Below are 16,202 nucleotides of genomic sequence, written 5' to 3'. Positions count from 1 at the left end.
TGTTGTTAGTGCTGACGGAGTGGAGACTGACCCAGAGAAGACCAGAGTTTTGAGGGAGTGGCCCGTTCCGAAGTGTCTTAAGGATCTTCGCAGTTTTTTAGGTTTTACCGGCTACTATCGTCGTTTTGTACCAGGTTATGCTAGTATAGCCAAGCCTTTGAATGACCTCCTTGCTGGACACCCGACAAACACTAAAGGTAAGAGTAAGAAGGATGCAGCTACTTGGACTTGGAATTCAGATCAACAAAAGGCATATGAACAGCTCATTGAGAAGTTGACTACCCCTCCTGTTCTTGGCTATGCCGATTTTACAAAGCCGTTCATCTTGAACATTGATGCAAGTACTTCCGGTTTAGGAGCGATCCTCTATCAGGAGCAGGACGGTCAAGAACGCGTAATCGCCTACGCCAGCAGAGGGTTACGTATTAATGAGCGAAATTATCCTGCTCATAAGTTAGAGTTTCTTGCGTTGAAATGGGCTGTTGTTGACAAATTTAACGATTATTTGTATGGTAACTCCTTCAAAGTTCGTACAGATAACAACCCATTAACGTATGTGCTCTCTTCCGCCAAACTAGATGCAACTTCACATAGATGGTTAGCTGCGTTAGCATCTTTCAACTTCACCTTACAGTATCGTGCTGGACGTTCAAACATAGATGCAGACTTTCTTTCAAGAGTTCCTAATTCATCTGAAACTGTGGTTTTCAATGACGCTGTCAAGGCTATTATACAAGGTTGTATGTATATTAAGGAATCACCTGTTGTTGAATGTATTTCTATGAGTCAGAAAGTTGTTGATATAACTACTGATGTTTCATCAGACTACCTTAGTGATGTTGATTGGAAGCTGGAACAGACAAAAGATCCTACAATTTCAAGGTTAATACAGACCTTTTCTACTGGTCATAAACCAACTAGAAGACTTTCTTCACGGGAAACTGAATCTGTTCGTCAATACCTTCGAGAATGGCCCAGTCTTTTTATCAAGGATGGTATACTTTATCGTCATGGTCAGGTATGTAATCATCCCGTAGATCAGCTTGTTCTGCCAGACTCATTTAAGGATATGGTTTTCACTGGTCTCCATGACAATGCCGGTCATCAGGGTATTGACAGAACCAATTCCCTCATCAAATCTCGTTTCTTTTGGCCAGGTTTGGATGGTTTTGTTGAAACTCGAGTACGGAAGTGTCCTCGTTGTATTCGGCGAAAAACACCTTTGTCAACTTCTGCAGGACTTATTCCAATCCATTCTTGTTATCCTCTAGAGCTTGTCTGCATGGACTTTTTGACCTTAGAGATGTCAGCAGGTGGATATGAGAATGTGTTAGTAATCACTGATCACTTTACCCATTATGCACAAGCCATACCGACTAGGAACCAAACAGCACGCACCACGGCGAAAGCACTTTTTGATAATTTCATCTGTCATTATGGTTTCCCTAGTCGCCTACATAGTGATCAAGGCAGGAATTTTGATGGAGCAGTTATTAAGGAGTTATGTCAGCTTGCTAACATCGCTAAGTCTAGGACTACGCCTTATCATCCCCAAGGTAACGGAATGCCTGAAAGGTTCAACCAGACACTTCTGAATATGCTAGGTACTTTGGAGGATAAGAAGAAGCTGAATTGGAAAGCTCATGTACCAGCTCTTGTACATGCATACAACTCAACTCGGCATGAGACGACAGGTCTGACACCACATTTTCTTATGTTTGGGCGCCATCCTCGCCTTGCATTAGACGCTTTCCTCGGGATCGACCCAGACATTTCTTTTCACACCAAGAAGCCAGCTGAATTTGTTGAAGGCTTAAGGAAGCGCTTAAATTTCGCTTACAGAGTTGCTAGTCGTGAGGCGAGACGTCAAGCAAAGCGGCATAAGAAGCGCTACAATCTTCGTGTTCGGGAAGTACGCCTTGTTCCAGGTGACCGAGTATTAGTGAGAAACGTTGGTTTAAAAGGTAAGTGTAAGTTAGCTGACCGTTGGAGTAAAACTATCTACATTGTAGTTGATCAGCCTAACCTAGATTTACCTATATTTCAGGTTAAGCCGGAAGATAGTGATGATGCACCAAAGTTACTTCACCGTAATATGCTACTCCCGTTCATGGGTCTCCCACTACAGGAACCGAAACGACTGTCACATCACTCTCCCAGTAATGGCAGTTTTCAGCGAAATCCTCCTGTCAATTCTCTTTCCTTTTCAGACACAGCAGCACCTAAACCTTCTGAGTCTTCGAGTACTTCCATTAAAACCTCTATTTCAGACAATCCATCAGTTGTATCCGCGGAATCTGATAAGTATGTAATTCCTGCAAGACGTACAGGTAATAGTTTGTTAAGACCGGAAGCTCCACCTTTTCTTCCACGAAGAACTTCTAGAGTAAGAGAGAAGCCACGCTGGATGACTGATGATTGGAATTTGAGTAGGAAACGGTAGTACATATTCTCAGACAGATGTTAAATTTGATTTTGTCATTTTTTGTAAATTGTTTTATAAAAGATGAGAACAATAAATTGTTTTAGTTGAGTTTTGTACTGCATGTTTAGTGTTCAACCCTTTTACAGTTGGACACTACGCTTTCCTCTTTTGATTGCATCTGACGGACCAAGTGGGAGACTCTATGATGGATAGTTCGTAAAGCCCTTTGGGACTGAATTGTCTTAATGTTCGTCTTCTGCCTTGCTTCGTCGGGCCCTTGTAGGTGATTTTCTTGTTGCTCTGTCTTCCTTTAGGACATTGAGTACTTTTGTTATGGTCATTGGGTTTACTTTTATATGTTTCTACATGATCATTTTAGTGTTTTACTTATTTAACCTTTTGTAACCATAACAACTGTTAGAATTTCACTTGGCGGGGATTCATTTTATTTACACTGTCTCGTTTATAGGAACATGGTGGGGCTAAGAGCGAGGTTTGGTGCACCATTAACCGGTTTAAACTCCCCAGCAGTCATTATTATGCTGCTGACCGTTCCAAGGCGGCGCCCCACTGTGTTCCTCAGATGTATGTCTTATGTTGTTTCATACTGTTTTGGTGACACTTTTGCTTGTGTCCCTTGTTGTTTTCTCGTCTACGGTAAGTATCTTCCCCATTGCCTCTAGTTTTTATTTCTTTGATTACTCCCACCCCCTCCCCCCGGTCTCCTGTCCCCTTCCCCTTTGTGGGCCTATTTTTATTTTCTTTGAATTCCTAATCAGTTACTAATTAATTATCATTTAATGATTAACCTGTCCGTGCTCTGTCTTTGCCCTGTCCTGTTTTTGTTTGGGGTCCCCCTGGGCTCCTTGCCATTGGTTTTTGTTGCTGGGTCATGTGGGGGTTGCGTTCATTGAACGCCGCCTTTCCTTGTTGATCTTGTTTATCATATTGTATAATCTTAATTTCAAATTATCAGTGTTGGTTTACTGATGTTTGAGACTAGTGTTTATTCATATGTGTTATCATATGAATGTAGGGTTTCGTCATATATATTTGTATGTATGGTTTGTATTTAACCGATTTGTAAAATTTCTACAAAGAGATTTGACAAATTTTATTTACTCTGAAAGAGTTACTTTGAATATTGTGTAATGTGAAAACATAACACAAGTTCTACAGTTTTGTAGATGAGTCAGTGTACTAACGTGCATGGTTCACAATCCCAAAGAACGCGTTCACCATTTCCAACAGTGCTTCGGGCACTTTTCTGGTTGTTAATGCCTTACAGCATTTTCAAGCAGTATATATTACCTTTATTGGTAATTTCACTGTTAGGGCAGAAGTACTTTAACGAGTCCCATGTCCTTAGTATTAGTTCTACTGTAGTTAGACAGTATGGTTTTTGATATATATGCAGGTATCAGTAATTTTTGTTTATGAGTTGAAAATGTCGGGACGCCATTTTATCCTTGGCGGGGAAGTATGTCACAGGGTCACTTTGTCTTTGCTAGAATACTCTATACTGTAATTCATACCCATACTCTATATCATTCCTCTATCGTCTCTTTTTCAATCATTCATATCATTATTCAACTTCATACTAATAACTTCATTTGACCTGTAACACGTTGACGGGCCTCATTCACTTCATTTTTGAATTCGGTCACGCTAACCTTTACGCACGCGCACAAGAAATGAGAACTTTTAGCGAGAGCTGTTGTTTTTTTCATTGACTCCGTATTTATATTTTATTGTGTGCCAACAATATATTTACAGGTATATTTGAGGTTATAAAACGTTGTAAACATGAATTACTATGATATGTGTATGTATTTCGCTTGGAATTATCAATGGCACAAGAAATGAGAACTTTTAGCGAGAGCTGTTGTTTTTCATTGACTCCGTATTTATATTTTATTGTGTGCCAACAATATATTTACAGGTTCCTCTTTGAACGCCCTATCCTCCCGAGTGAGAACTCACGTATATCCGTGACATTAATAAACTGTTACATTCATGCATTGGTTTATTTCAATCTAATTTTGCATTAATCTAAAACATAAAATAAATATACAATGTATTTAAATTAATTGAACATCAACATTCAATTTTTCGTTTTCTTATACAAATATTTTTAATTCATTTTTCTTCTTTTCTTTTGATTTTTCTAATCTTCTTTGTTTGTGCTTATCTCGGAATCAAGCTTTGAGGTGGAGGTTGATTTGTTATAAATTTCATCTTCTAAAATTTCTAATCGTTTGATGACTGATTCTAGTAACTGTCCCTTCATTTCTTCAAATTTGTCATTTATAATATCTCTGATGAATGACCTATCATCTTTTGTTAAAACGAAGTTTTTTTATCAATGTTATCTATGTTTGTTTGTTTGGGATTTTTGTTTGTTGATTTTTTGTTTTTGTTGTTTTTTTTTTTTTTTTGTTGTTGTTTTTCTGTTTTCTTCGACGAAACTTGGAGTAAGTTGTGTCGGTTTTTCTTTGAAGGTCTTCTGTTGTCTCATTTAAGGAGCTAAATGCATTTGTTTATTATAATACTAGAATCCATTTCCCTATAGCTTGTGGTGGTTTCCTTTTTTTCGCTTCGGTGTTTCGCTTTCGTAATATTTTTGTTAGGTAATGATGAAAAGAACTTTAACTAAATTTTAGAATAATTACTGAACGGAATTTAAAGTCAATATCACTAGTCATCGCCAAGGAAAGAAACGTAAGAGAAGCTCAGAAATCCTAATTTTAATGTCTTTATTTTGTGCTCCTCATCTTTCATAAACTCTTTCAAATTCCTCGGTTTTAGAAGCACGTCTTTCTTGCTTTTAGAAACATGAACCATTTTTGAGAGTTCAGCTTTCAGAGAGTTTACTTCTGGTGTCAGGTGTGTACTGTCATTCATAAGATCATATATTGAGCTTCGCAGATTACTTCCCTCGCAGTCTTCAATAAGAACTCGCCGCAGAGATTCCTCTAGCGGACCTAATTCTCGTTCATCCGGTCTGTCGTTATTGTATGTCTTTAAAAGATAAATTTATATACATTGTTGAAATAAGAAATGAATAGATACAATATACCTTCATATTTTTTACGTGTGTTCAATAAAGCTCTTTCATATTTTCTTTATGTGTTAGTAATTTTGGCCTAAAATTGTGTTAAGAAGTTTCGTCGTAAAATTGTGTCATTTGAATAACCAAAATCCTTTAAGCATAGCACATGGAATTTCGACATTCGAATTCTATCTGCTAAATTATTAAAAGCTTTCTAGTGTGTTCATATATGTTAACTTTAATTATTTAAATACTCTCATTTGTGTTTATGTGTGTATAGTAGATTTATTTACCCAACTTCTTTTAACCCAAATGTCTTGTGTCAATCAAGTACTTTTAAGTTTGGTTCAGTTGGCCTATGACCGGTCGCGTTAAAAAGATAAATTCTATAAAATGGTGCAGTGATAGAGAAGTATGAGGCATACAAACCTTAATAGAATCATAGGCACTCATGAAGAGAGCTATGAGGAGGTTGATTACAACAATTGTAAATATTGCGACATAAGATCCAAGATAGAACCTTGAAAACCACCACACCCAGTGTCCCCCACTTTTATCCCACTCTATTATTGCTAAGGTAGCGTATATCTCGTCGCCGTTAACAACAGCAAACAACGTTTCTGCGGCTGCTTCCGGAGTTTGGAACTATTAAGAGAAAACAGCAATTTACCTCGTAATATAAATAGTCATGCGAAATTTAAGGACCTTTTTTTAATGTTAAATAAATGATTGAACCAACTAAGTACATGAAATAGCTTATTCCGAAATATAACTTAATTTACGGGTTTAATGCTACATTTATGACAAAGTAACGATTTAAGTCGATCATTCAATTGATACATGCTTTAAAAATGTGATCTATAAAGATTAGTATCAGCAAGGTTGTTGTGAGTTTACAAACCTTGACATGGTACGGTCCCATAACAACATACCCACAAACCCAGAACCCGACAAACAACACACCTACACAAATAAGGTATGCAATCACATCCCAAAATGCTTTGTATAGTGTACTAAATAGCAGCTGAAATAATAAAAATGTTAAAAGCTAAATAGAAACCATTACATAATTAATCCGGTATATGACATATTTGATATAATCATTTTATAAAATCCTACCACTTGTTCTAAAATTACTTACATACTGTAAACAAAATAAATCATTCATTTAAGGTGTTGTTGTTTTTTTTAAGAAAGGTACCTTTTAACTAATCTTATGTTTTCAATGGGAAAAGAGATTTTATTCACCAGATTATCAATACACGTATTCCCGTTTTAGGGTTAAAGGTGGCTATAAGAATATTTGCTGTGTTACAAAATTCTATTCCATGTTCATTAGCTAAATTACATAATTGTGCAGATGTTTTTAATTGTAAGAAAAATAATTCTTATACTCACATGGAATTTATTATGAAACTTGAAGAACCTAAGCAAGCTTAGCCACGCCAGTACACAACCGACTCCTAACCATACGGTGTAAGAATCTAGCAACTCGAGCTCCAATTCACTTTGCTAAAAATATTTGTTTTTCAAAGTAGGTATCAGTTTAGAATTTGCATTCTATGTCATCCTTTAAAATTATTATGTTTATATTTGTTATGTAAGTAAAATGTGTTACTTCGCATGGAGTGTATGTTGTTAAAACCTATCAAGTATAATAAACGTGAAATTTCTTCTATCATTTTTACATGTAGCATAGAACATGTATTGACGTGTATACATTTAGGTACAGTGACCATTATTTTCATAATGTGTAGTATCATACTTTATTTATAAGACTACAGTGTGAATTGTATGAAATTCATATGTAAGACACTGACTTAAAAGGATTCATTAGAAAAAATGAAAACTGTCATAAATTATGTATATTATATGTTATATATTTACCCTTGTTTTAGACACTATCCAGCGTGTGCCGAATATAGTCAATATATCAGAGATAATAACGATTATATCCCAGAATTTCAAAAACCGAAAGTACTCTGACGCTGGCAGGTCCGTCTCATCTTTATCTACAACCCCGAAGTATGCCTGATAGTGCTTCTTCATAAACTGTTTAGTTATCTGAAAATAACATTCTATTTACAAACGTTTGCTAGATTACAATCATATTCACCAATAGTTGGTAAGAATTCACAAAACTTAAGCTTTCTCACTATGTATCCAATAAATTCAGATTTTAAATTATTTGAATTTTATTACTCAAGGTCATACTGATATTTATTACATCGGGTGGGTCACGGAAAGTGATCACTTTTATCGGACATAAATGAACAAATGACAAATTAACTACGTATAAAACGTTTCAGGTATGATTCGTTTAATGACAATTTATCCTAACAAGAACGTTTCAAAGCAGTATGATAACAAGCTTAGCCATCTTGTCAAACTATTCCAATCTAAAAAGGGTATATATACACGGTTAACAATTACATGAAATATAGAATTCGTCTCATTAGTATACACAATTATTAATACACACTGTTTTTACACATTTATCAGCTGTCGTAATTGATATTGTAAAGGATTGACGTAGATAAAATGATACAAAGTTCAAGCATAATAATAATGACTTTGGTAGTAAGTACCGACATACCCAGAAAGCATAAGCAGCAAAGACCATAGTGGAAGTCGTCAATACTAATGATATAACACATAAAGCAATCACTAAGGCCCCGATGTCTTCTGATGTGTTTTCTAGTTGCCAGTCTGTAATTGGAAAATCAAAATTTGATATCTAGAAATATAAGACATTTTTCTACTATCCTCGAGTTACAGAAAGTCTTGAAAAACGAGCACAAAACGGATATTCCGTGAGAATCATCAGGAGCATTTGGTGTAAAAGTGTTTGTTAAATCATTATCATTTTATGGTATTCTAAAAATATAGTTTTTTACATAAAAGATGAACAATTGAGTGCTTTAATTGAAATGCTTATCTACTAAACAACATTTTTTCATTCAGCTGAATATAATTCCAGGCTAACAAAGGTACAAAATATAAACCACAAACAACAATATAAAGACAAAAACAAAACTAAAAGCTAAAACGCAAACATTATGCATTATGCATAATTAAATTTCCTATAAAATAAATGAAATATTCACATATTGAATTTATTACTAACCTGACAAAGGTAGATTCATGTCTTTACACTTTATTCTACTAGATCTTGTATCAAGGTCAACCAACACTTGACCACTATTGTCCAGATCAACAAATTCCACCTGTAAAAGTTAAATCTTCAAAATCACTTTCCTGAACCTTGATTTCAGACCCTTATCTTTTTTAAAATCGCTTTAATTTGCTAATGTTGTTTGCTTGTGGAAATATATGAGCAGGATCTATTTCCTACGTCATGTGCTTTGGCTTATAGATATTATTATTTTGTCACAGGCTTGCTTTTTCACTTTATATACTAGGCAATAGACGGAGTAACTAAAACTAAATATGTACTTTATACTAAGAACATAGCACGGAAGCACTTGTATAATACAAAATAATAATTGGTTTACAATTTGTCAACTGCACAAAACGAAAAGAAAATGTTGTTAAATCTTGGAAGTACTTTTGATTAACACATTAAGAAATATTGAAACATATATTTGGCATTTACTTTCATATAAGTGTTTCAGTTTTATTTGTAAGGAAGAGAAAATACACTCACCGAGCCCTCTACTCGTAGACATGTTGCTTTCCTACTGCTTTCGTGTGAACGTACGGAATGAAGCTGAAAGCGAAGTGTTGTTGACAACATCCTAACAAAGATATATCACTAATATCATTAAACAAATGTAAAAGTCTAGTCATCGAATATGGACCGTTTCCTCTGTTGCATTAAAGATTGTTGTTTCAACAAATCAGGTTTTGGGAGTTATGTGAAAACTTTGCATCATCTCAAGATAATGTTATGCAACACTTAGCGCAAGGATTATACAAGTAATGCTTCTTTATCATTGTTATATGGCTCTATTTGTTAATTGGCGGGGTATAATTTTCATCTCTCTAAGTGTTATTTGTGGTGGGTTACTTACTACATATAATGCAAAAAAAACATTTACTTCTTTAAAAGTATTATGATATTTATAAAAAGTAATGAATGGAGTCTGTGAAAACAGTTATCTTGAGACTTAATATCTATGATAACAAACCTTTTAATTGGTTGCGTCACATTGTGATGATCAAATTCACGGGTGATATTATAATTGTACACTGTCACATTGGCTTGTGTTACTTCTGCAGACAGTCCTTTGTCAATTATGTGCAATAACTTGGCTAAACAATCAACAATCAACAATCGACATTCAATGTCTAGCTAGACAACCAACATTCAGCTCAACATTCGATCTATAATAATAATCAAACAATTCTCAAAGTGAATGTTGAGCTAGACAATCAACAATCAGCTAGACATTCGAAAATTTCTTATGTCGAGCTAGACAATCAACATTCAGCTCAACATTCGACCTGTAATAATTATCAAAGTATCCTTAAAGTGAATGTTGAGCTAGACAATCAACAATCAGCTAGACATTCGATAATTTCTTATGTCGAGCTAGACAATCGACATTCAGCTCAACATTCGATCTATAATAATAATCAAACAATTCTCAAAGTGAATGTTGAGCTAGACAATCAACAATCAGCTAGACATTCGAAAATTTTTTATGTCGAGCTAGACAATCAACATTCAGTTCAACATTCGACCTGTAATAATTAATTATCAAAGTATCCTTAAAGTGAATGTTGAGCTAGACAATCAACAATCAGCTAGACATTCGATAATTTCTTATGTCGAGCTAGACAATCGACATTCAGCTCAACATTCGATCTATAATAAAAATCAAAGAATTTTCAAAGTGAATGTTGAGCTAGACAATCGACAATCAGCTAGACATTCAGAAATTTCTTATGTCGAGCTAGACAATCGACATTCAGCTCAACATTCGATCTATAATAATGATCGAGGTTTTCTTAAAGTGAATGTTGAGCTAGACAATCAACAATCAGCTAGACATTCGATAATTTCTTATGTCGAGCTAGACAATCGACATTCAGCTCAACATTCGACTTGTAATAATAATCAAAGTATTCTTAAAATCAATGTTTAGCTAGACAATCAACAATCAGCTAGACATTCGAAAATTTCTTATGTCGAGCTAGACAATCAACATTCAGCTCAACATTCGACCTGTAATAATTATCAAAGTATCCTTAAAGTGAATGTTGAGCTAGACAATCAACAATCAGCTAGACATTCGATAATTTCTTATGCCGAGCTAGACAATCGACATTCAGCTCAACATTCGATCTATAATAAAAATCAAAGAATTTTCAAAGTGAATGTTGAGCTAGACAATCGACAATCAGCTAGACATTCAGAAATTTCTTATGTCGAGCTAGACAATCGACATTCAGCTCAACATTCGATCTATAATAATGATCGAGGTTTTCTTAAAGTGAATGTTGAGCTAGACAATCGACAATCAGCTAGACATTCAGAAATTTCTTATGTCGAGCTAGACAATCGACATTCAGCTCAACATTCGATCTATAATAATGATCGAGGTTTTCTTAAAGTGAATGTTGAGCTAGACAATCAACAATCAGCTAGACATTCGATAATTTCTTATGTCGAGCTAGACAATCGACATTCAGCTCAACATTCGATCTATAATAATGATCGAGGTTTTCTTAAATTGAATGTTGAGCTAGACAATCAACAATCAGCTAGACATTCGATAATTTCTTATGTCGAGCTAGACAATCGGCATTTAGCTCAACAGTCGATCTATAATAATAATAAAACAATTCTCAAAGTGAATGTTGAGCTAAACAATCAATAACCAGCTAGACATTCGATAATTTCTTATGTCGAGCTAGACAATCGACATTCAGCTCAACATTCGATCTATAATAAAAATCAAAGAACTTTCAAAGTGAATGTTGAGTTAGACAATCGACAATCAGCTAGACATTCAGAAATTTCTTATGTCGAGCTAGACAATCGACATTCAGCTCAACATTCGACATGTAATCATTATAAAAGAATCCTTAAAGTGAATGTTGAGCTAGACAATCAACAATCAGCTAGACATTCGATAATTTCTTATGTCGAGCTAGACAATCGACATTCAGCTCAACATTCGATCTATAATAATAATCAAACAATTCTCAAAGTGAATGTTGAGCTAGACAATCAACAATCAGCTAGACATTCGAAAATTTCTTATGTCGAGCTAGACAATCGACATTCAGCTCAACATTCGATCTATAATAATAATAAAACAATTCTCAAAGTGAATGTTGAGCTAGGCAATCAACAATCAGCTAGACATTCGAAAATTTCTTATGTCGAGCTAGACAATCAACATTCAGCTCAACATTCGATCTATAATAATGATCGAGGTTTTCTTAAAGTGAATGTTGAGCTAGACAATCAACAATCAGCTAGACATTCGATAATTTCTTATGTCGAGCTAGACAATCGACATTCAGCTCAACATTCGACCTGTAATAATTATCAAAGTATCCTTAAAGTGAATGTTGAGCTAGACAATCAACAATCAGCTAGACATTCGATAATTTCTTATGTCGAGCTAGACAATCGACATTCAGCTCAACATTCGATCTATAATAAAAATCAAAGAATTTTTAAAGTGAATGTTGAGCTAGACAATCGACAATCAGCTAGACATTCAGAAATTTCTTATGTCGAGCTATACAATCGACATTCAGCTCAACATTCGATCTATAATAATGATCGAGGTTTTCTTAAAGTGAATGTTGAGCTAGACAATCATTATTATAGATCGAATGTCTAGCTGAATGTTGATTGTCTAGCTGGACATAAGAAATTTCTGAATGTCTAGCTGATTATCGATTTTAAGAATACTTTGATTATTATTACAAGTCGAATGTTGAGCTGAATGTCGATTGTCTAGCTCGACATAAGAAATTATCGAATGTCTAGCTGATTGTTGATTGTCTAGCTCAACATTCACTTTAAGAAAACCTCGATCATTATTATAGATCGAATGTTGAGCTGAATGTCGATTGTCTAGCTCGACATAAGAAATTTCTGAATGTCTAGCTGATTGTCGATTGTCTAGCTCAACATTCACTTTGAAAATTCTTTGATTTTTATTATAGATCGAATGTTGAGCTGAATGTCGATTGTCTAGCTCGACATAAGAAATTATCGAATGTCTAGCTGATTGTTGATTGTCTAGCTCAACATTCACTTTGAAAATTCTTTGATTTTTATTATAGATCGAATGTTGAGCTGAATGTCGATTGTCTAGCTCGACATAAGAAATTATCGAATGTCTAGCTGATTGTTGATTGTCTAGCTCAACATTCACTTTAAGAAAACCTCGATCATTATTATAGATCGAATGTTGAGCTGAATGTCGATTGTCTAGCTCGACATAAGAAATTTTTGAATGTCTAGCTGATTGTTGATTGTCTAGCTCAACATTCACTTTGAGAATTGTTTGATTATTATTATAGATCGAATGTTGAGCTGAATGTCGATTGTCTAGCTCGACATAAGAAATTTTCGAATGTCTAGCTGATTGTTGATTGTCTAGCTCAACATTCACTTTGAGAATTGTTTGATTATTATTATAGATCGAATGTTGAGCTGAATGTCGATTGTCTAGCTCGACATAAGAAATTATCGAATGTCTAGCTGATTGTTGATTGTCTAGCTCAACATTCACTTTAAGAAAACCTCGATCATTATTATAGATCGAATGTTGAGCTGAATGTCGATTGTCTAGCTCGACATAAGAAATTTCTGAATGTCTAGCTGATTGTCGATTGTCTAGCTCAACATTCACTTTGAAAATTCTTTGATTTTTATTATAGATCGAATGTTGAGCTGAATGTCGATTGTCTAGCTCGACATAAGAAATTATCGAATGTCTAGCTGATTGTTGATTGTCTAGCTCAACATTCACTTTAAGGATACTTTGATAATTATTACAGGTCGAATGTTGAGCTGAATGTCGATTGTCTAGCTCGACATAAGAAATTTTCGAATGTCTAGCTGATTGTTGATTGTCTAGCTAAACATTAATTTTAAGAATACTTTGATTATTATTACAAGTCGAATGTTGAGCTGAATGTCGATTGTCTAGCTCGACATAAGAAATTATCGAATGTCTAGCTGATTATCGATTGCTTAGCTCAAAATTCACTTCAAGAAAACCTCGATCAATATTATAGATCGAATGTTGAGCTGAATGTCGATTGTATAGCTCGACATAAGAAATTTCTGAATGTCTAGCTGATTGTTGATTGTCTAGCTCAACATTCACTTTGAGAATTGTTTTATTATTATTATAGATCGACTGTTGAGCTGAATGTCGATTGTCTAGCTCGACATAAGACATTTTCGAATGTCTAGCTGATTGTTGATTGTCTAGCTCAACATTCACTTTAAGAATTGTTTTATTAATATTATAGATCGAATGTTGAGCTGAATGTCGATTGTCTAGCTCGACATAAGAAATTATCGAATGCCTAGCTGATTGTTGATTGTCTAGCTCAACATTCACTTTGAGAATTGATTTATTATTATTATAGATCGAATGTTGAGCTGAATGTCGATTGTCTAGCTCGACATAAGAAATTATCGAATGTCTAGCTGATTGTTGATTGTCTAGCTCAACATTCACTTTAAGAAAAACCTCGATCATTATTATAGATCGAATGTTGAGCTGAATGTCGATTGTCTAGCTCTACATAAGAAATTATCGAATGTCTAGCTGATTGTTGATTGTCTAGCTCAACATTCACTTTAAGGATACTTTGATAATTATTACAGGTCGAATGTTGAGCTGAATGTTGATTGTCTAGCTCGACATAAGAAATTTTCGAATGTCTAGCTGATTGTTGATTGTCTAGCTCAACATTCACTTTGAGAATTGTTTGATTATTATTATAGATCGAATGTTGAGCTGAATGTTGATTGTCTAGCTAGACATTGAATGTCGATTGTTGATTGTTGATTGTTTAGCCAAGTTATTGCACATTGCGCTGGGATGTGAAGCTGGCTAGACATTCAGCACAACATTCAGCTCGACATTCGTTTTTTGTCTATTTTTGAATGTTGTGCTGGCATGTGAAGCTGGCTAGACATTCAGCACAACATTCAGCTCAACATTCTTTTTTTGTATATTTTTGAATGTTGTGTTGGGATGTGAAGCTGGCTAGACATTCAGCACAACATTCAGCTCGACATTCGTATTTTGTCTATTTTTGAATGTTGTGCTGGAATGTGAAGCTGGCTAGACATTCAGCACAACATTCAGCTCAACATTCGTTTTTTGTATATTTTTGAATGTTGTGCTGGGATGTGAAGCTGGCTAGACATTCAGCACAACATTCAGCTCGACATTCGTTTTTTGTCTATACTTGAATGTCGAGCTGGGATATGAAGCTGACTAGACATTAAGCACAACATTCAGCTCGACATTCGTTTTTAGTCTATTTTTGACTGTCGAGCTGGGATGTGAAGCTGGCTAGACATTGAGCACAACATTCAGCTCGACATTCGTTTTTTGTCTATATTTGAATGTCGAGCTGGGATGTGAAGCTGGATAGACATTCAGCACAACATTCAGCTCGACATTCGTTTTTAGTCTATATTTGAATGCCGAGCTGGGATGTGAAGCTGGCTAGACATTCAGCACAACATTCAGGTCGACATTCGTTTTTTTCTATTTTTAAATGTCCAGCTGGGATGTGAAGCTGGCTAGACATTCAACACAACATTCAGCTCAACATTCATTTTTTTTCTATTTTTGAATGTTGAGCTGGGATGTGAAGCTGGCTAGACATTCAGCACAACATTCAGCTCGACATTCGTTTTTTGTCTATTTTTGAATGTTGAGATGGGATGTGAAGCTGGCTAGACATTCAACACAACATTCAGCTCGACATTCGTTTTTTTTTTTTTTTTGGTTTTTTTTTAATGTTGAGCTGGGATGTGAAGCTGGCTAGACATTAAGCACAACATTCAGCTCGACATTCGTTTTTTGTCTATTTTTGAATGTTGTGCTGGGATGTGAAGCTGGCTAGACATTCAGCACAACATTCAGCTCAACATTCGTTTTTTGTATATTTTTGAATGTTGAGCTGGGATATGAATCTGGCTAGACATTCAGCACAACATTCAGCTCGACATTCGTTTTTTGTCTATACTTGAATGTCGAGCTGGGATATGAATCTGGCTAGACATTAAGCACAACATTCAGCTCGACATTCGTTTTTTGTCTATATTTGAATGTCGAACCGGGATGTGAAGCTGGCTAGACATTCAGCACAACATTCAGCTCGACATTCGTTTTTTGTCTATTTTTGAATGTTGTGCTGGCATGTGAAGCTGGCTAGACATTCAGCACAACATTCAGCTCAACATTCTTTTTTTGTATATTTTTGAATGTTGTGTTGGGATGTGAAGCTGGCTAGACATTCAGCACAACATTCAGCTCGACATTCGTATTTTGTCTATTTTTGAATGTTGTGCTGGAATGTGAAGCTGGCTAGACATTCAGCACAACATTCAGCTCAACATTCGTTTTTTTGTATATTTTTTAATGTTGTGCTGGGATGTGAAGCTGGCTAGACATTCAGCACAACATTCAGCTCGACATTCGTTTTTTGTCTATACTTGAATGTCGAGCTGGGATATGAAGCTGACTAGACATTAAGCAC

General features: G+C 35.1%; 1 protein-coding gene across 1 annotated transcript; it reads right to left on the bottom strand.

Moving 5' to 3' along the window:
* Positions 1–4,438: 4,438 nt before the first annotated feature.
* LOC132713773 (mucolipin-3-like) lies at positions 4,439–9,730 on the bottom strand. The gene is made up of 9 exons (XM_060696448.1): positions 9,629–9,730; positions 9,145–9,235; positions 8,605–8,704; positions 8,074–8,186; positions 7,365–7,541; positions 6,876–6,989; positions 6,379–6,501; positions 5,907–6,122; positions 4,439–5,446 (listed from the first exon to the last, which is right to left on the bottom strand). The coding sequence occupies exons 2-9, from the start codon at positions 9,232–9,234 to the stop codon at positions 5,123–5,125; spliced, it is 1,257 nt and encodes a 418-aa protein (XP_060552431.1). The 5' UTR covers position 9,235; positions 9,629–9,730; the 3' UTR covers positions 4,439–5,122.
* Positions 9,731–16,202: the final 6,472 nt, after the last annotated feature.

Source organism: Ruditapes philippinarum, unplaced genomic scaffold (assembly GCF_026571515.1).
Source record: "Ruditapes philippinarum isolate M1 unplaced genomic scaffold, ASM2657151v2 ctg5102_1_1_1_1, whole genome shotgun sequence".
Taxonomy (NCBI): domain Eukaryota; kingdom Metazoa; phylum Mollusca; class Bivalvia; order Venerida; family Veneridae; genus Ruditapes; species Ruditapes philippinarum.
This window is presented reverse-complemented; position numbering and strand designations above follow the sequence as displayed.